Source organism: Uranotaenia lowii, chromosome 2, assembly GCF_029784155.1.
Source record: "Uranotaenia lowii strain MFRU-FL chromosome 2, ASM2978415v1, whole genome shotgun sequence".
NCBI lineage: Eukaryota > Metazoa > Arthropoda > Insecta > Diptera > Culicidae > Uranotaenia > Uranotaenia lowii.
This window is the reverse complement of record NC_073692.1, coordinates 357,448,555-357,470,003: the sequence shown is the minus strand read 5'-3', so window position 1 is coordinate 357,470,003 and position 21,449 is coordinate 357,448,555. Positions and strand designations below refer to the sequence as shown.

Sequence of the window (21,449 nt, the reverse complement as noted above, 5' to 3'; positions counted from 1 at the left end):
GTTTGTAACTAGCTAGAGTTACCATCTTTATTGTTGAAAATTTTCTGATTTTTTCTCTTACGGCAAAAGCCAAAAACTAAGAGCTACGTTAAAAGAAAGTTTTTAGAAAAACAAAAAAACACAATATACATTTTTTAAATATCTGAATATGAATTTAATACAATAGTCTTACAATAGATTTAAAACTCAGAAACGCACAGTGCGGTGATCCCATAGAACCGATAGACAAAAGTCGTAAAAAGTTGAAATTCGATAGAATATTTGTTTAAATGTTCGCATAAAAAAATATGTTTGAACTTTTTGACCCATTTTTGATTTTTTAACCCTCAAAATCCAGGTCTCATAAATCCTGATTTTTTAAGATTTTTAATCTTTCTTTTGGAAGATCTTTTGTGTTTGTCAAATATTTGCTTTCATAAACGTACATGTTTGCTGCTGATAATGTAAAATATAGAAAAAAACTGAAAATAACTGTTTTCTGTTTAAGGGTAGGGGAGATAAGGGCATAACGAGCACCCAGGGCATAATAAGCACTCTTTTTTCTATATAAGTACGTATTTTCTCAAACAAATTTTCATGAGGATCTGTTTCGTACTACCTATAGTATTAATTTTTCGCCAAAAAAGAAATATCCTTTTCATGTTTACAGAAATATTGAATAATAACCAGCTAGGTTCTCAAGTGACGAAAATATTATAATTTTTGAGCACCACCAAATAAGCTTTTATGACCTTTAAATCATCTTGATCTGAAATGTACGCACTGCAACATGACTTACACATTGTTTCTCAATTTTCACCATCATAATTTTTTTGATTTTTCACTTTAATCAATTTTAAAACGTGTTTTTACTTAAATTAGTTGACCTGGGGCGAACAGAGCACTATTAATCAGGGCAAGATGAGCGTTTTCTGCCGTATAATCTAGCAGCGAATTCCACTCGATGAAGTCAACTGAATAATAGAGCTACAGCTTGACTTGTTTCATCTGTCGATTGGGCCTATTGGTAAAGTGTCGGAGAGGTAATCAGTAGACTCGAGTTCGATTCCTGGTCAAGGTGATTTTTGTCATTTATCATTCATTTATTTATTCATTTATTCATTTATTCATTTTTTCATTATATCAAATGGTTATTATTCAATATTTCTGTAAAGATGAAAAGGATATTTCTTTTTTGGTGAAAAATTAATACTATAGGTAGTACGAAACAAATCCTCATGAAAATTTGTTCGAGAAAATAGGCACTTATGTAGAAAAAAGGAGTGCTTATTACGCCCTGGGTGCTCGTTATGCCCTTATCGCCCCTAATTTACTTTTTTGCTAGGTGAATGAAAAAAGGTAAAATTTACCAAGACAGCTGGGTGGAAAAAAATCACCTTGCAAATAGGTAAATTTAACCTTTTTTTCAAACCGAGCTCGTGTGAATTTTCCAACGAAAAAATAGTTCTTAGGGCTATGATAAGATTTAGTGTCCATGGTTTCTTTTATTATTCATCTAATATACCTTATGTATCAACAAAAATAAGTTGCTGAATAAATAAAATTAAAATCACTGGAAAAGGATCCAAACTTTAATATGAGTTTCTTTCAATTCGAGAATGTTCTCATGACATTCATCCACACATACACATATAGGGAGCAGGTTTCAGGCATTATTTTCAAAATTCATCACGAAGTGAGGTTGAACTAAAATCGAAAAGATAACATTAATAACTTTTATTCCGATTTTCGAATACGATTAAACACTAAACAAACAATAGATAATACTACTAACATAAAACTGGGCGTTGGGTTGAGTGCTCTGCTTATCACGAACTTCCGGCCCCAAATGGCGAAAGTTAGGAGATCGGATCGTGGTGTTACTAGTCGATACTGGATGCTTTTGAAGTTTTTCCTATGGAAAGAAGAATGAATGAAATGTGAATTAGAATATGACATATTATTGTTAATATCTATAGCTGGCTCTCTTAACCCGAATTTATAAACTGAAAAGTGAATCTCGATTCTGAAATACATTTCTATATCGTGGATCTGCATTAGGAATTCTAAAATTTGAAAAAGATTCCAGATTCTGAACTATTAATTTTAGGTCTGGTTATGTCAGTCTGAATTGTTCTTAATTGAGGCTTTGGAAACCGAGTTCTGGATAGGAAAAACTTGAAAACATTCACTTATTTGAGAATTTTAAAAAATAATCAAGAATTTGAAATTTAAGAAAGTTATTCTATTTTCCACATATTTGACATTCTTAACCATTAGAATTTTAAAAAAATTAAGCAATAATGACGATTTTGACCATTTTTGTATTTCTGTCAGGATGTCTTTTTCTTCGATTCAGCCAATTTTGTTGTCTTTAATAATTTCGACAATCTTGGTAATTTTTTTTTCTTTAACAAAGGAGTTCAATCCGTTGAGGTCATTCTTCCTCGCTTGATAATTTTAAAATTTTATAAATCTTAGAAATTTTGACAATTTTGTTCATTTTGACAATTTATCAAACAGATCATGTTGAGAGTTATTCATATTTTTACATTTTGCAGAAGTATTTAAACAAATTTTAATGTTTCGTTATTTTGAAAATTTGATAAATTTAAATGATTTTAACTATTTAAATGAAATGATTATTATGACAATTAATTTTGATGGTTTCGATCATTTGGTAATTTTATGATTTTTTTAATTCTGAAAATTTGGATAATATGGATAATATAGGTGGTTTCAATAATATTGAAGGTTTCAAACATTTTGATCATTTTGACAGTCAAGGAATCTTGAGGAGAATGATGACAATTTGAAGAATTAAACCATTTTGATGAATAGATAATTTGAACATTTTCGATACGATAATTCTGCCTATTTTATCAATCTCGACAATTATGATAGTTTTCAGAATTTTTAGTACTCTGGCAATCTCTATTCTGGCAAAATTAACAATATCTATAGTTTTAAATTTTTTAAGGTTATTTTTTTGTATTTTTGAAATTTTGACAATTTCGAAATTTGAAAACTTTTTACAATTTTGAACAATTTTACATTTTTAGTTATTTTGCTTTGTTTTTTAAGGAACTTTTTTGGAATTTTAATTGTTTGAAAGTTTTGGTTTTCATATTTTTTCTTCAAATTTTTATTTCGTTGACAATTTAATCTCATTGGTCAGTTCTGTTATTTTTCATTCCTGCCATATTTTTATTTTGTCAATTTTTGCGGTTTCATAGATATTGCCAATTTTGACCATTTCTACAATTTCGTCTATCTCGATAATTTAGGAAAACTTGTCTATCCCTACAATTTTGATAATTTTGGAAATTTCTTAAATTTGTTAATTTAAATAATGTTGATCTTTTTTTAAAATTTGTTTTAAGAGGTTTTACTTTACAATTTTTATAACTGATTTCATAAAAATCAGCGGTGATGATCTGTTAACACACAATTTTCATAACTGCAGAAAACAAATTGGGCCCATTTAACACAGTTAAATGATTACAGAAAATTATGCCATTTTTGTAAAAATTGACCATTTTGTCCATTTCGACAATTTTGACTCATATTTCAAATATTCACAGAATTCAAAAAATTTCGACAATTTGGTTTATTTGGCAATCTTGTCTTGATTCTGAATATTTAGATTCAGAATCTCTTAAACTTGGATTGTAAATTATTGCATAAATGCGCAACTTAATTTGATTTTATTGCTTTTAGTTAAGAACACTAAATTCTTTCTAATCAATTTTATATTTCTCGCAAAGAATTCTTATGTCTGAGCTGCACATTTATGAATTCTGGTTCATGAATGTCTACGGTTCTGAATTTAATTGATTGTATGCTCGAAAATCGTTAACTAAATTATGATGAGCTCCGATCTCTTTCCGAAGATTGTTAATGTTTTTTTTAATTTGTTTATTATTTTAAGTGCTTTGATTACCATTTCTACCTCACCATCATCTTCCTATATTTTTCAACGGAAAAGTCAAAATCTTACTTTTTTGACTCGTTACGCCTTAAATTATATTTATTTCAAGTGCATGCAATAGCAAAGTTATTTCAAAATTATACCTAATCATTTCAAAACCTAAGGATGAAACCACCTGGCCTAAAATGTTTAGCTATTCAAGATAACCCAAGATAATTTTATCGAACTAATTTTTAACAGGTGTTGTTAGAAGAAAAAATATATTATTCATTTTGAATCTTTTTATGTTGTGTGGATGTTTATTAGACTGATTCAATTTTCAGTGTTTTTTGATGATTGCAACTGGCCTTTTAGGGATTGATTGATGTTATTAATGTTTAAGTACTGGTCATTTGGTTCATTCGGGCGAAGCTGCATCATGCGTTATGAGGATTAATGGAAAAGTAGTTTTTTTTTAATTTTAGTAAATAGATATGTCCTGGGCAATCCCTTTTTTAAGATTTTTTAGTATTTAGCTTCTAAATTCAAGACTTTTTTTCTACTCTGACTTCACATTGACTAGGTATATTCTACTCTAAGCCCAAAAGACCTGCAGTAAGTCGTTGTAAGGTGACAAAGGTATGGTCAAAACAAATCGGCAGTTATTTATTTAACGATCAGATAATTCGGCCAGAACTACCAAAAATTGAAGGTTTTAGTGAAATCTGTCTGGAGAAATATTTAAGTAGACTATAAACTATAAAAAAAATCAAATCAAGTACCTATAATTCATAAGCTTTGAATATGTAGCTTACCAGATTAGCAATACGCCGTTGGATGACACTCTGCTTAATATGTATATACGAAGAAGTTGTTGAAGTAAGGTTGACAGATTTGTTTCAGTACCCAACCAGGCCGGAAAAAATCGATCTATTTTGTCTCAAAACCTCAAAATCCGGGCATTTGATTTCAAAATTTTCGAACAAAATCCGGACAGTATCCGGGCAAATTTGGTCAAAACCTAGGAATTATTCACCAAAAATAAAGTTGAAAAGTACTTTTTTTTCATCAATATTTTTCAGCAGATTTTAAATCGTATATTAGGCTTTTAAAAAATCTTTAATGATTAATTTTTGTAAGCTTACTCCAAAAATTTCGTTTTGGATGCATGAATAAAAAAAATTGAACAACACATTTTTTTAAATCTTGATTTGAGAATGAAAGTGTGAATAAACCCGGGAAAAATCCGGCTTTTCCAATGAAATCTGGGCAACCGGGCCGGACCGGACTTTTTCTAAATTTTACATTGAATATCCTGGCAAACCCAGATAAAGCCGGGCAATCGGAAACCTTATGTTAAAGCTCATTATCTCTATATATAAAAATGAATGTTTTTCTGTCTGTCTGTTCCCTATATACTCGAAAACTACTGATCCAATCAATTTGAAATTGTGTATATGTATAAGAAGTTTTGGGGTCGGAGGTGGTTTCTAAAATACTTTCATACCACTCCGACTTAAACGTGGGGGGATTTCCATACAGAATCATTAAATATATGACACAATTTGAACAATTTCCGGAAACTACAGAGCCGATCAACGTAAAATTGGGAGTGTAGCCGTTTTTAAGACCGAGAATGGTTTCTATAATTCCTTCAAACCCCTCCAAATTAAGAAGGGGAAAGCTCTCATACAAAATTAATAAAAATATTACCTATGTTGAACATTTTTCGGAAACTACAGAACCGATCAAAGTGAAATTTGGTGTGTAGCCGTTTCTAAAGACCGGGATAGTTTTGTAAAATACATTCAAACCCCTCCAAATTAAGGGAGGAAATATAACACAATTTAATCAATTTTCAGAGACTACTGAACCGATCAACATGAAATTTTGTGTGTACCCGTGTCTAAGCCCGGGAATGGTTTTTAAAATACTTCAATTTCAAACCCCTCCGAATCCAAAAATAGGGGGTTCCCATACAAAATTAACAAAATATGAATAAATCATCGATGGATTTTTTGATAAAAATTGATAAACGTAACCGTTTAACCGAATAAACAATGATTTATAGATTTGACAAATATTTTTTTACAAAATTATATGATATATTGTATTGATTGTCACTTCCCCTTCAAATGAATTAAGATTTTCATATTCAGTAAATGTAACATAGGAAATGTTACTTAGCAGACACGGAAGCCACAAGGATGAAAAAAAAATACATGTTATTAACAAAACCAAAGTCCTTTTGCTTTCATAAAGTTTGGCCCACTTTTTGATTATGTGCAAATTTGCCTGTATTTCAAAACCTCTCCCGCTTTAAAAAGGGGCGATCTTGTTTTTTTAAATTTAAAGGGATTATTTATTGTATTGAAAATCCCTCCTACAATAAGAGCCTTCAAGTTACGTTTAGACTCGAGACAATCTGGAAGCTCAGATGCAATGAAAAATAGTTCACTTTTGAATAATGTAGAAAATTTAATTAAAATTTGGTTTAATTGAAATAATTTTAACAAACCTATTTTTTTTCATGGAAGGGGTAGCAAAGCACCTCGGGTCAGCTAGTCTTTTAAACAAGATAATTAGATATGCAATCTCATAAGATGGCTAAGATAGGGCCGAACAAGTTTTAATTTTTTTATTTTCAAAGAGTTATTCCCAACTTTTAGCCGGAAGTGTATGTCCGATTGGCCAGCACTTATCTATAGTTTTGTAGTACATATTTGGCATCAACTATAAAATCTTTTGAAACAAGACTGTGGTTTACGTCTTCACGTCTGTAAAAGAGGCTTTATCAGGCCTTAACACAACAGTCTTCTTGCAGTCTCGTATAACACTTCAATTCTCACTTGGATAGGAATGATTAGGGTAGTAAAATACTTGTTTTAAAAATTTATCCAAGTAATTAAGAGTTATTACCTCTTAGTTACTATTCACAACTCACTTATCCTTTTCCTGTTTTATTATTTTAAAGACTCACCCATCCCTGTTGATATCCGCCTTCTCATACTCGATCTCCTCAACATCAAGTGGCAAAATACTGGTATCAACGTTGTTGGGCACCAGAAAGACATCATCACCACCTGGAAAATCTCCGTCGATTTCGATCCGATTAAACCGAACAGCCGGAACCACCCTGGATGGATCCTCGAAACGAACCGCACACCTATCCATCCCATCTCCGGAACAAGCAAAAATGGCACACGAAGTTATCTGTCCATCGGCAAATCCATCAAAGGTACGCTTCACATCGCTCACCGCAACTTTGTAACGGTAATAAGGCTGTTGGTCAGATGTATGAGATTTGTCAATGTTTTGAAACCTGTTATCAGTTTGAATTTAATTGTTGATGTTATCTTACCTGGCCACTCGAGGGCTTCGTGACGGTGTAGTCCAGGGTGAAATTGCAACACAGAAGATTCTGGCAGAGCGTTACCTTGTAGTTGTCGTTACTCTCGAGTGGGATATCGGCGGTAGCGTACGAGTCGATTTGGTCCCGTTTCAGTTTAAGGGTTGACATCTGGGAGGGGGTAAATTTGTGAGGAGGTTGCTTTTCGACTGTGGCCGTTGGGCGATCTCTTTTGGGAACCTTGGCCACGTAAAGTTTTCTGGGAAAAAGTTGAAGTTTTGAACGATTTGGATAAAAGAAGTATGGAATGACCAAGTACTTACTGTTCTCCGATGTGGTTCATAACCGAAACAATCCGACCTTGTTTTCCTGCAAAGACACCGGTACCGGTGCTACCAATTTCCGGTAGATTCGAGCCGGACGCTAGGAAGTTTACATCGTTTGCGTAAGCCCAGGCCTGTTGAATCTGGACAGCCGTTAGGAAGGGCAGTTCGGAGAACCACATTGTCGGGTACACGAAATCCCGAACTCCGTTTCGAACCAACTCCAAGGCCGGTTGTTCAAACATCAGATCGAAACAGATAAAAGTACCAAAACGAACTCCAAAGTCGGTGTCGAATACAGTCAAATCGGGCAGTACAGTTACGTTCATTCCAGCTTCTCCGAACAAATTGTACTTGCGGTATCGGGCTATCACCATTCCTTGGCGATCGAAAACTACGTTAGTATTGAAGTGATATAACTCATCCGGGGCACAAAGCCTAGTGTCACCTGGAAAGGGACACATAGCTTTCTCCGCATGATTCACCACCAAATACTTTTGCCGATCCCTAGCCATACACGAAAGATCTCTCAAGGACTTCGTGTACTCCAAATTGTTGCAAGGAGTAATACGTTCCCTCGGATCCGGTACAAACGAGGACGTTTCCCCGGAACTGATTCCATACTCTGGAAACACTATTATATCCACCGGGTCGGCATCCTTCGAGTAGATTATCTCTTTGTACTTGTCCAGGGATTTCTCCGTGTAAGCCTCCGGAGAGTCCGAGTTCTTATTCTTGTAGTCGAACTCCACCACACCGGCCCAATAGTAATCATCTTCGGGAGTCGATAGCTGAAAAATTCAAAACCAAAGTAACCATTCGGATCAATTCACTCTCTCAAATAATATGATTCAACACTTTCTTCTAAATCTAAATAAATACCTACAAGCTGACCGGTTCCAAACAGGCAAAGCGCGACAAACAGAATAGCCCTTATCTGCATTTTGGTGGCCACTGGTTTGCATATGCGCGCCACAGTTCAAAAGTCCTCCGGTCCGGTCCGTTACGAAGAAATGAGTCGACTGAATCCAAAACAAGACTTTTTCAGTAGGCTTTGGCGACGAGCAAAGCAACCCATATTATTGGTCCCCGGTATCTCCCAGATTGGATCGAGTCTTTATTTGCCTTTGTTACATTACATTGTCCAGTCAGGGTAGACTCTTTTTTTTCGCCTACTTAATCTCTTCGGTAGTGTGTGAACACTAAAGTTGGTCGAAGAGAATCAATTTATCGGTTATTGAGCTTCTTGAGCGGGTTTCAGCCGTTCGCATCAACCGAACGTGTATGAATTATCTTGTTCAGCTTTAAGACCGTTTCACGTGTGCTGGAGTTAAGTATCATGCGACTTGGTAGTGCTCCGGTAAATAGTCTAGTATATGTCGTTCTTAGAGCTTGCAAAGATTCTCGTCTTGGATGAATTAAATAAAAAAAATCATAAAAATATACATACTACAAAAATGAGCAGAAGTTAAAGAAAAAAAAATTCGGATAAACTCATATTTTTTAGAAGTTTTTTTTTAAATGTTATGAGTTTTTTTTAAATCAGTTGTTTCCAGCCATTGTTAATTATTGTCATACGAAGATAAAGACTTGTCTTTTAATAAAAATGTATGCATGTGTGTATCAAGAAAAGCCCATCATCAAGAATATTGGTACCGGATAATAAAGCTAGCTCAAAGCGTAGTCAATCAAACACGATAAAAGCTCATTGACAGCTTTGAAGCTTCGTATTGACACCGACAAATGCTTCTCGCAGAACGTGGTTCTTGTAAGTAGTGTAAGAGCACTTCGATGTGGAACAGTGCATTCAGCAAACTTCAGAGCTACTAGGGATTCCAGGTTGACTTCCCTAGAAAGTGTCGTGCAAAATGGACTTTTTTGGAACTAATTTTTACGCACATATACCGATTTGTTTTTCTGAGCGCTGATGTGGATCTAGTGGATAGGCTGATGCGAGTCTGGTAACCAAGTCGTACTGGGTTCGATTCCCGGTATCGGTAAGAAAAACTTTTGGGTTCAATTCCCATAAGTTGCCGACAGGTAAGATGTGTTTCATTGTATAAATAATTATATATTTCAGAGGGAATGCATCTGGGGTTAATCTAAAGAGACTATTGCAAGCGGAGTTGATTGCCAACAATTTAAGTCTCTAAAGGTTGGATGCCTTCCCTCGACGAACCATCGACCGTGGAAGCCTGAGAATCAATTTGAAGGCACATAAGCCACACAGACATATGTATGTAGGCTGGACCTTGCTACCAATGGGGTAACCATACATACATACATACATACATACATACATACATACATACATACAGATCGTCCAACTTAACCTCAACCACTGCTACACAGCACACCAGCTGTTGCGGCAGATGACAGTTGAGGAAAAGTTGGACATCGCGCTAGTGGCAGACCCATATCGCAGAGCTGCGAATGGCATTAATTGGGCGACTGATGATGCCAAACTGGCCGCGATATGGGTTACAGGTAGTTTCCCCATACAAGAAGTTGTGGCGACGGAAAACGAAGGCATGGTGGTGGCCAAAGTTAACGGGATCTACTTCTGTAGCTGCTATGCTCCCCCAAGATGGTCCTTGGAGAGGTTTGGCACTATGGTTGACAAGATGGTGGATGTGCTAATGGGGAAAAGCCCCATCGTTATTGCTGGCGACTTTAACGCGTGGGCCGATGAATGGGGTAGCCGCCTCACAAACCCCAGAGGTCAAATTCTTTTAGAAGCCCTGGCGAGGCTTAATGTGGATCTGGCCAATGTAGGGAATACCAGTACCTACCAAGGTTGGAACGGGAGCGAGTCAACCATAGATGTCACCTTCGGTAGCCCGGGGTTGGTAAGCGATTGGATGGTGAGCGAGGCCTACACGAATAGCGATCACTTCGCGATTCGCTATCGGCTAGGCTCAAGTACGCGGACAGGTAGACGCGAGTCTCGTACAGGAGAACGCCTCTGGAAGACAACGCAGTTCGACCAGAACGTCTTTGTCGAAGCGTTGCACTGGGAGAGGAACCTGGACAACCTGTCCGCGGAAGAACTGACGAGGGTTCTAGCTCGCGCTTGCGATGCTGCGATGCCGAGAAGGGCCAAGCATAAAAGCACTAGGCCACCCGTCTATTGGTGGACGGAGGAAATTGCGGGTCTGCGTGCCGACTGCCATAGGGCAAGGCGCAGGATGCAGAACGCGAGGACCCAAGAAGAGCGAACGGAGCGTAGGCCACTCTTCACAAGCGCGAGATCGGCCCTCCGCAGGGCCATCAACGCAAGCAAGAGGGCACGTTTCAAACAGTTATGCCGTGACGCCAACGACTGTCCATGGGGTGATGCCTATCGGATAGTCATGGGCAGAACTAAAAGTGGGGGTGCACCACCTGAAACGTGCCCCGATAAACTGAGAGTCATCATCAATGAGCTGTTCCCACAGCACGATGTTACCCGCTGGCCAACAGTCCCGTATGACTGGGACACCAGCGCCGAAGAGCGGGTAACGGTGGAAGAACTTCGCGAGATCGCCAAGTCTCTCCAAGCGAGGAAGGCCCCCGGACCGGACGGCATTCCGAACGTCACGGTGAAGGCCGCGATCAGGGAATTCCCCGATATGTTCCGAACATCGTTGCAACGATACGTGACGGAACGGGTGTTTCCTGACACGTGGAAACGGCAGAAACTTGTTCTTCTGCCAAAGCCGGGTAAGCGTCCAGGAGACCCATCGGCATATCGGCCGATCTGTCTACTGGATACAGCGGGTAAGGTCCTGGAGAAGGTGATTCAGAACCGACTTCAGAGATACACGGAAAGTGAGGGCGGACTCTCGGGGAAACAGTTTGGTTTCCGTCGAGGTCGCAGCACCGTAGATGCCATCCGCTCGGTCATCGAGGTAGCGGACAGAGCCAGGCTGACCAAGAGGAGAGGGCTCCGCTTTTGCGCGGTTGTCACTTTGGATGTGAAGAACGCCTTCAACAGTGTCAGTTGGACAGCGATTGCGTCGTCGCTCATCCAAATGAGGATCCCGGCATATCTGTATAGGCTTGTGGAAAGTTACTTCCACAATCGCCAACTGCAGTATATGACCGGCGAGGGTTTGCGAACAAAAGAGGTTTCGGCGGGTGTTCCACAGGGGTCAATACTCGGCCCGGTTCTGTGGAACATCACTTACGACGAACTCCTACGAACGAGCCTCCCATCGGGTGCCAAACTCGTAGGATTTGCAGATGATGTAGTCCTCTTGGCGAGGGGCTCCTCAACAGCGGAAGTTGAGCTACTGGCCACGGTAGCTATCCAGGAAGTGGAACGCTGGATGCACTCCAAGTGCCTGCGTCTAGCCCACCACAAAACCGAGATGGTGCTTATCACCAACCTGAAATCACCCCAAACAGGTACCATTGCCGTTGGACCGTGCAATATCGTGTCCAAACGCGCAATCAAGTACCTAGGGGTGATGATTGACGACAGGCTCAGCTTCACGAGCCATGTCGAATACGTGTGGAAGAGAGCGGCAATGGCCACGGCCGCACTCACACGAATGATGCCGAACTCCTCGGCTATCCAAAGCAGCAAAAGGCGGATCCTGGCAAGCGTGACCACTTCGATCTTGCGGTACGGAGCAGCGGCCTGGAGGCAGGCCTTGGGAGGAAGCTGTAACCTGCAGCGACTTAGCAGCGTTCAGCGGCTGATGAACCTGCGGGTTATCAGCGGATACCGGACCATGTCGTCCGAAGCCGCCTGTGTAGTAGCGGGTGTTATGCCCATCTCGGTTTTGCTGGAGGAGGATGTCTATTGCTACGATAACAAAGACACGCCCAACGTCCGAGATCTCGCCAATGAGGACTCGATGTCCAACTGGCAGCAGCTGTGGGACAGCTCAACGAGAGGAAGGTGGACCCATCGTCTGATCCCGCACATCGGGAGCTGGATCGGAAGAAGGCACGGTGAAGTGGATTTTCTATATGACGCAATTCCTGACTGGTCATGGATGCTTCATGAAGTACCACTACCGGTTTGGACATGTGGCTTCGCCATATTGCCCAGATTGTGGTGACGAAGAGGAAACACCCGAACATGTGGTGTTTGTCTGTCCGAGGTTTGCGGCGGTACGTACTTCCATATTTGCCGCCTGTGGGCCTGACACGACAGCAGATAACGTTGTACAGAGGATGTGTGCGGATTCCAACACTTGGCATGCGGTCAGCGATGGGTTCACCCGGATCATGACTGCCCTGCAGAGGAGCTGGAACCAATGGCAGTCCGCGAACGGTGTAGGATGACTCCATCGGCGGGGAACATCTGAGTAGTGTGCGTCCGATCCCTTGATCGAAGCTACAAAGATAAGGCAACATCTTCTGCGTAGCGGAGGTCAGGGGTGCGCCGCGAACGTGTGTAGGATACCCCAACGTCGGGGGGTATCCGAGTAGTTCCGCTTCCTAAGAGGGAAACTGCGGGGATAAGACTTTACCTTCCTCGTAGCGGATCTCAAGGGAAGAGGGTTAACCACTGTCGGGGGATACCCACGGGTAGAGAGGCTCTCGACGCCGGGCGAGCCTCTCGAGTCGGTGTAGGATGTCGTCACCGTCGGGAAACATCCGAGTCGTAGCGTTCCAAGTCCCGAATGTGTGCCGTGACAGGCGCGAGTCTAGGATAAGCTGCTCTCGATTTGGCACACAACGGGCAGGAAAATCCGCGGGCCAAAAATCCTAGGGTTGCCAACCAAGGGGGATAAAGAAGACCGGACAACGGTCGGAGTAGACTGACCCCATCGACGGGGGGCTGTCGAGTAGAGTGCGTCCGACCCCACGGTTTGAAGTTACAAAGATAAGACAATACCTTCTGCGTAGCGGATGCCGTGGGTGCGCCGCGTTCGTGTGTAGGATGCTCCACCTTCGGGGAGTATCCGAGTAGAGCGGTTCTCAACGACAGAAGCTGCGGGGATAAGACTTGACCTTCTTCGCAGTGGAAATTGTTGGGAAAGGGTTATTCCACGTTCGGGGAATACCCACGGGTAGAGTGGCTCTCGACGCCGGGCGAGCCATTCGAGTCGGTGTAGGATGACGTCTTCGTCGGGAATCATCCGAGTCGTTGCGTTAAGTCCCGCGCGTGTGCCGTGACAGGCGCGAGTCTAGGATAAGCTGCTCTCGATCTGGCACACGACGGGCAAGGTGGCAAACTTCGAACCCTGAAGATAAGAGGTCAGGCTTCGAGTCGTTAGAGGAGAGATCAGGCCTCAAACCTTCTGGCGGAGAGGTTTGTGTGGTCAACCCCGAGTCTTTATGATAAGAGGTCGGGTCCCGAGTCGTAAGAGGAGGGATCAGGCCCCTTACCAACAAGAGGAGGGGTACAAGTGGTCACCTCGAGTCATTACGAGGAGAGGTCAGATTTCAAGTCGCTAGAGGAGAGATCGGGCCTTGAATCGTGCAGAGGAGAGGTAAACCTCGAGTCGATGCGAGGTGGGGTAGGATCTCAAGTCGTTAGAGGAGAGATCAGGCCTCAAGTCGCGAAGAGGAGAGGTTTGTGTGAGAATCTCGAGTCATTGCGAGGAGATGTCGGTTCTCAAGTCGTTAGAGGAGAGTTCAGGCGTCGAGTCGTAAGGATGAGGGGTTTTGCTGAAAGTGGTCTCGTTAATGAGTATTGCCTTTGAGCGCATTAGCGCGAATAGACCTCCCACTATTGAAGCATAGTGTACTAAACAGTTCGAGGTGGGAACCAGGTCTGCGGCCCCAGGTGGAGTTTAGGGAGTAGGGGGTATACACGGAGTATATCATGAGTCTTCCCATTGTACCCATGGACCCAGAGTAGCAAACTGGGGGGACGCGGTGGCTCGCCGTGCCTTGGAATACAATCCGTAAACCGGGATTTACCACCTGTGGTTACCAACAAAAAAAAAAAAACATATACCGGTTTGGTTTTCTAAATCGAGATGTAATTTTACACATTTCCTTCGAAGGCCGTTGGATGATGCAGGTTACGACAATAAAATTTTTAAGGGTACAAGAGAGTTAAGTCCACTGCCGGATAGCATTATTTTCCCGTTCATTGTGGAGCAACAAGGAATTTTTAACGTTCACCCTTAAGATGGACCATAGACCGCGGCAAGCTTTGTATTTATGGATATTAAAATTTGCAAAATTTTACATCTCCCATAACTTTTTTTGGTTGGTTTTCTGAAACAAAAAGCAATACAATTTTCGAAGACGATTTTCCAGTCCTAAATTAGCGCAACGAGTTTTAACTTTGTATTCAAACATTTTCGGAGATGTACTGAAGTTCAGAAAAATATTACTTTGAATGATAAACATTCCTTGATTACTGCTATACATTTCATGTGAACAAACCACAAACATAACTTGTACCCCAGAAAATAAATTGAAGCTATAAAAATTTGTTTCCCATTTTTTTTAAATTTTAGAATTATTAACTGCTGATTTGAAACTGGTTAACCGTAGGATAAAAATAAAAAATCACAAAAAACTGCTCTGTAAAGCCAATGAGCTTCTAGATTTATGTAACCTCTGCAAAAATATTTCATGAAATTTTTTAAAGCTCTAGCAAGCAAAGCCTACTATTTTCCAATACTTTTCAATGGATTCAGATTTTTTTTTATTTTGAAACGGTTATAACTATTGACACTATAATTTCATATAGTCTGGTAAAGAGAATGACGGGAGCCAATCGAAAGATCATTCGCGCGGAGCCAATCGAGCATTCTATGATAATGTTCAAGCTCTTCATAGCTCTCTCTAGTTTCAAAATAAAAAATACTTTCTCAGATTCTTAAATTACATGCTATTTTTGTCACTTCAACGCGAAATCGCCTTTAAAAATATATTATGATGTATAGCTGAAAAAATAGTAAAAACTTTGCTAAATAAAACTAAAGTAATGTTACTTGAAAGCCAAAAAAGCTTAGTGAATCACAAAACTTCAACCATGATTGTGCAATATTTAGAAAGTTTGCTCGGTTGGCTCCCGCTAATGACAGTTCGATTGGCTCCCGTCATTCTCTTTGCCAGACTATATCAAATTATAGTGTCTATAGTTTTAACTTTTTTCATGAAATAAAGCTTGCTTCAGATAAGATTGGGACAAAAATAGTTGCCTGTATTTTAGTTATTTATTATTGCATTCAAGATCTTTTTTTATACAAATGTAGCATTTTCTTCATACTTTAAAGAAGAAATACGTAGAAAATTATTCGTCACAATTTCGAAGGATTTCTCGATTTTTTCATCAGGCTCATTAGGCAGTGCACGCCTTCTTCGTTCATCGTTCGAGCTATCTTATTCCACCAGGTCTTCATCTGATTGATGTCTTTGACTACCTTTCCCTATACCTTGAGTCTCATCTTCATGATTGCCCAGTATTTTTCAATAGGGCGGAACTGGGAGCAGATGAGTGAGTTAAGGTTTTTCGGAACAAACCCCTTTCTGTGCATACCATTCTTGAACGACTTTGCTGTAATGACAGCTTGCCAAATCTGCGAAAACATTACGGGATGGTCGTGGGATCGAATGACGGCAAAATTCGTTTTTGGAGACACTCTTTTGGTGTAGTTCCGACGTCATCGTCTTGTTTGCAACGAAGACTTTCGTTTTTTGCCACAGCTGCAAATTCCCTGCCGAATCATAAATTTTGTGCCAATTTATCGGCAATAACAAATTAAAATTTGGCTGGAATAGCGCCCCCCGAGCCGTTGCCAAGTAAAATTTTTGACCTGTGATTTGCCCAAAGTCAGCACAATGGATTCTCCAAATAACTGTGCACAATTTTTTTCTAACGGCTTCCATGTTGGTATAGTTTACTAAGTACAGTCGATTTGCGGAATGTCAAAAATACATACGTGAAGCTGACAAATTTCCCGACACGTGAACGCCAAGAACTTCCAAATCCGTCTACCAGGAGCGCCACAATTTGCAATTCTAAATGAAGCAAGCTTTATTTTGTCGATCAAATCAAAACCATTTAAATGTTTTTCAAACATAATACCATGTTCACGTTGATGTAAGTGCACATTAGCAACAAAAAATACGATGAAAATGAACAGACATATGAACTAAGAAGGTCTTTCTAAATGGATTATATAGAACTGATATATTTAGAGCCCGAGTACAGAGAACTTCTCAATATTTTCAAGCCTTAGTGAAAGATATCAATAAAAATACCACTTATTTTATAACAACAAAAAGTGAGGAGATATGCCTTTTCTGGAAGAATTTTCAGTTTAGAAGGTAAACTACAGCAAGTGCCAACCAAGGTTGCCGAAATCACAGAAAAATCTTTAATTTCACAGAATTTTGAGCAAATTTTCATCACAGAATCTGTGCCACAGAACACAGAATTTTGTAATATTCACAAAATTCATAAAATTTTAGAATTTTGAATGAATTTCCAAAATTTTAATTTCTTTTGGCCAGTAAAAAAATCTATATTTTTTGCTTTTAATAAGAAAGGTATGATAAGATTTCTAATGTTAATTGATTCTCCTAAACTAAAATGTAAAAAAGACATAATTTGTCATGAACTTTCAATGAAAATAATGAAAATTGCATCACAGAAAACCGTCAAAGAATTTTTGGGTAAAATCACAGAAATTCAGAATTTTTTTTCTCAAAAACACAGATTTTTTTTCGGCAACCTTGGTGCCAACGGTAAACTTTTACAAAAAATGTATAAATGAATTTTTCTTCTGGAAATTGTTGTTTGGGTCCAAATAAACAAACTGACTGAAATACTTATCTTTTTTTTTTTCAAATCACCAAAAAACACTGTACTGTTTGTTTACATACCAATTCAAGTACGTATTTAACATAAAACCTGTCTTACATATTTTAGCTACATAGAAGAGACTTTTGATCCGCTTTTTTGCTGAAAAGTTTTTTTTTTTGGGATTGATATCCTACCAGTGGAAGCAGAAATTTTTTGATAAATTTTTTATATACCCTTGAAAGTGTTGAGAATAATATTAACTCCTGGCAATTCACACGGTTGAATAAGTGCAAACGCGCCTTTTAGCCATGAATCATCGACATTTTGAGTCCACTTCCATCTGTACCGTTGAGCCGTCAACATGTACGCATCGTATCGTTGCTGTGTACCTGAAGGAACATTTTACATTATTTATTTTATTCTTACCTGTTTTTCAATCAGCACTTTTCAGTGCTAAAATTATTTTCATTTTCTTTAATTCATATTTGTCTCTTTTCTTTCCAGCATGGGGAAGTAATCGGCCGGCTCAAGAGCCGGAAGAAAACGGATTGCCGAACCTAATTCAGGTCCATCGCCCAAAAAAGTTGAAATTTCAAATTCATTCGATGTCCTTCATAACATCGGTGATAAGGAAATATTCATGTTTTTTTTTTTTATTTTGTAAAGCGGCCCACCACACTCCCCCATACCAAGAGGCTCGTTTGAGCCCCCTGGTAATGGACGCTTTCTGTTCTCAGCATGCCTGACAGCAAAAAACAATTATCAACAACAACTTAACGCGAGCAAAATTTACTCATGCTGAGAACTTAAAAAAATATTTACATTATGCGGGGAAAGGGTACGATACGACAAACTAAATTTAACATGAATCTCAGTGGAAAATGATTTCCTTTTAAGAGATCCATTTTATTTAACAAAACAACAAAAATTAAACAAGAATCTATTAAACTAATGCTTTACAAAAGAAAAATTAAAAAAAAAGTTTTACTACTAAATGTTTTACTACTAAATTAAAATTAACAGATTAAAAATAAAATTATTGACTAATACACAAAAAAAAAACTGGCAAGGTGATTTGGTTATTGACTAGAGCATTCCTTTGAGGTGACGAATGAGTTGGGTTTTGAAAGAGTTACGGTTGTTAGTGCTTTTAAAGACTTCTGGAAGACTGTTGTAAGATAATGGTCCAATGTAGGAGATTCTGCGTTGACCGAAAGATGTTGAACAGCGACTTTGAAGCAAATGATTTGACTGACGAGTAATTCGATAGCGAGTACCTGAGCTAAACAATAAATTACGGTTATTATCTGTGGAGTTTAAATTATCGAACACGTACATTAATGTTTGCAAGCTGCACAGTTTAGATAATGGCAAAACATTATGAGATGTACTTGAATAAAGTAATGAAGTTGGATAGAGGAAAGGTAGTTTGAAGATAGTTTTCATACAACGATTCTGTAACGTCTGCAACCGGGCAAGAAGGGACAAAGATGCCCTCCCCCACACTGCTATAAGGTAGTTAAACTGGGAATGAATGAATGCAAAGTAAAATTTCATTAGAACATGGCGCGGTACAAAATTCCTGACTCTCCAAAGAATGCCCCTCAAGGACGATGTTTTTGTGATTATGTTGTTTATATGAGGACTCCAGGAAAGTGTTTCATCCAGTGTCAAACCCAAGTATTTAAAGTTGTCAACTTTTTCAATTGTAGAATTTGCGAAAAAAAGGTGATAACTGCTGGTGATAACTCTTCTGGACGAGCGAAAGATCATGTACTTGGTTTTCGATAAGTTTAGAGTTAGAAGGGTTGCTGTTTAAGTATTTGTGAAGAATTTCTAAGTCTTTTTCCATTTGTTCAACTATAATCTTTGGGCAAATTCCAGGATAAAACAAAGCAGTGTCATCCGCAAACAGTCTGGGAATGCCGTGTAAAGGTAGATTGCTTAAATCATTGATGTATAATAAGAATAACAATGGCCCAATATTACTGCCTTGTGGTACACCCACATCAAGTGGTTCCAAAGAGCTTTCTGTTTGGTCGATAGAAACGAATTGTTCCCGACCTGTAAGGTTAATTCTGATTAGAGTACTTAGAAACCTTCTTCTTCTTATATTCTTAAAAATGCAAAGGTTCCACTAATTACGGTAACGATTTCTGACTTCAATGCCTTCCGGAAAGAAATCTTCACTTCCGTCAAGGATGTGAAGATTTCTTTTCAGATCGGTCGAAGGGGAACTGCTCGTATATTGGCGGAATCTTTTGAAGATTTTCAATTTTGTAGGGAAATGAATCCAACTTAGATGAAATTTCAGGGACTAGATAAGAGAAAATCGATGTTGAAAAACATGCGAACAAAATTCGCCTTGTATCCCGGTAGGACTTGAACCCACATCTTGCGCCTCTCCGGGGCCCATGTATTAACATTCTACTACAGGAGACCAACCTGGCGTATGAATATTATACTGGTTGAGTGTCGATGTCTATCGGAATGAAGGGAATAGTTCTCCCATGTGATCATAATCATTTTTCTTGGTCTATTTCTATTCCCATCATTTCATCTTACGGTAGTTGGAATCAAGTTTGGACATTTTTAAGCACGGCAAGATTTGCATTGCCTTCTCATATCCTGCACGGGTTGTCAGTTATGATGAGAAATGATGCGTTTGCCGTATTTGGATATCCAACCAATTTCGGTGTTTGGCACCGCCTTGTTTCTATTTTTAAATTGCGACCCAGAGATGGGTCTTGACTCAAAAATTCAGTCAGCGAAACTTTTTTTTTTGTAGGGAAATGAATCCAACTTAGATGAAATTTCATTAAGGCGGGGCCAAACACCGAAATTGGTTGGATATCCAAATACGGCAAACGCATCATTTCTCATCATAACTGACAACCCGTGCAGGATATGAGAAGGCAATGCAAATCTTGCCGTGCTTAAAAATGTTCAAACTTGATTCCAACTACCGTAAGATGAAATGATGGGAATAGGAATAGACCAAGAAAAATGATTATGATCACATGGGAGAACTATTCCCTTCATTCCGATAGACATCGACACTCAACCAGTATAATATTCATACGCCAGGTTGGTCTCCTGTAGTAGAATGTTAATACATGGGCCCCGGAGAGGCGCAAGATGTGGGTTCAAGTCCTACCGGGATACAAGGCGAATTTTGTTCGCATGTTTTCCAACATCGATTTTCTCTTATCTAGTCCCTGAAATTTCATCTAAGTTGGATTCATTTCCCTACAAAAAGAAAGTTTCGCTGACTGAATGTTTGAGTCAAGACCCATCTCTGGGTCGCAATTTAAAAATATTTTCAATTTTTTTTCAAAATTATTTGATTAATAAAAAACACCAATTTTTTACGTACGACACTAAAAGTGATCGTCCGTTCAAAGTTGTACTTCGTGGTCTCACCGGCTATCAGACACCGGATGAGATCACAACTGAATTAAATTCTTTGTTAGGGTTTTCTCCGATTCAATTTATTCAAATGAGAAAAAGGAACCAACACGAATAATACCAGTAGTGTTGGTTTTGCTCCTGAGTTTTATTCGATCCATTTAAAAAAAGATCAGGTTAATAATTTGCAATTTCTTGAAAAAGCTCGTCTTATGTTTCATTGTCGAGTCAAATTTGAACCTTTTCGAAAATCTTCTACCAATTTTCTTCAAAAAATATCTCAATGACGTCGTTGTCAAGCTTTTTGTCACGGCACTAAAAATTGTAAAATGAATGCTCGATGCGTGCTTTGCGGCTCATTCGATCATGAAAAATCTAAATGCCTTTTTGGTGGTGATAAATCACAAATAGAATTTTTCAAGTGTACGAATTGCTCAGGTAATCATTCCTTCAATTCCATAGGCTATCCCGTTAGGATAAAAATTATTGCTTCTAGGAAAAATCCCAAAGTTGTCAAAAAAGTTTCTTCTCATCCTTCTTCTTCCACTTCCACGTTCCACTGAATTCAGTGGAAGATATTGATTAGCTTGTAGAAAATATGACAACTTCAATAGTCAATGCAAAAGCCGCATCAATACTAGGGATCCTTATTTGAAATTTATTTATTGCGACCTTCAAGAGTTCAAACGTCGTTTAAATTTTATTTATTTATTTATTTATTTATTATTCGTGATCTTCGACATTCGATCATTCAGACTGATTTCTTAAGCT

At 38.8% G+C, this 21,449-nt stretch overlaps 1 protein-coding gene across 1 annotated transcript; it reads right to left on the bottom strand.

Moving 5' to 3' along the window:
* Positions 1–110: 110 nt before the first annotated feature.
* Positions 111–8,620, bottom strand: LOC129746304 (vanin-like protein 1). The gene is made up of 6 exons (XM_055739905.1): positions 8,448–8,620; positions 7,562–8,352; positions 7,251–7,497; positions 6,870–7,171; positions 1,775–1,894; positions 111–1,686 (listed from the first exon to the last, which is right to left on the bottom strand). The coding sequence occupies exons 1-6, from the start codon at positions 8,502–8,504 to the stop codon at positions 1,659–1,661; spliced, it is 1,545 nt and encodes a 514-aa protein (XP_055595880.1). The 5' UTR covers positions 8,505–8,620; the 3' UTR covers positions 111–1,658.
* Positions 8,621–21,449: the final 12,829 nt, after the last annotated feature.

Bases quoted from the DNA above. Each gene is read 5' to 3' on its own strand.
- LOC129746304 (XM_055739905.1), bottom strand. From the start codon at position 8,504: ATGCAGATAAGGGCTATTCTGTTTGTCGCGCTTTGCCTGTTTGGAACC. The intron at 7,172-7,250 runs GTAAGATAACAT...TCTGACCAACAG, and splicing joins CGAAGCCCTCGAGTGGCCAG to CCTTATTACCGTTACAAAGT. The intron at 1,687-1,774 runs GTTAGTAGTATT...TTTCGATTTTAG, and splicing joins AACCCAACGCCCAGTTTTAT to TTCAACCTCACTTCGTGATG.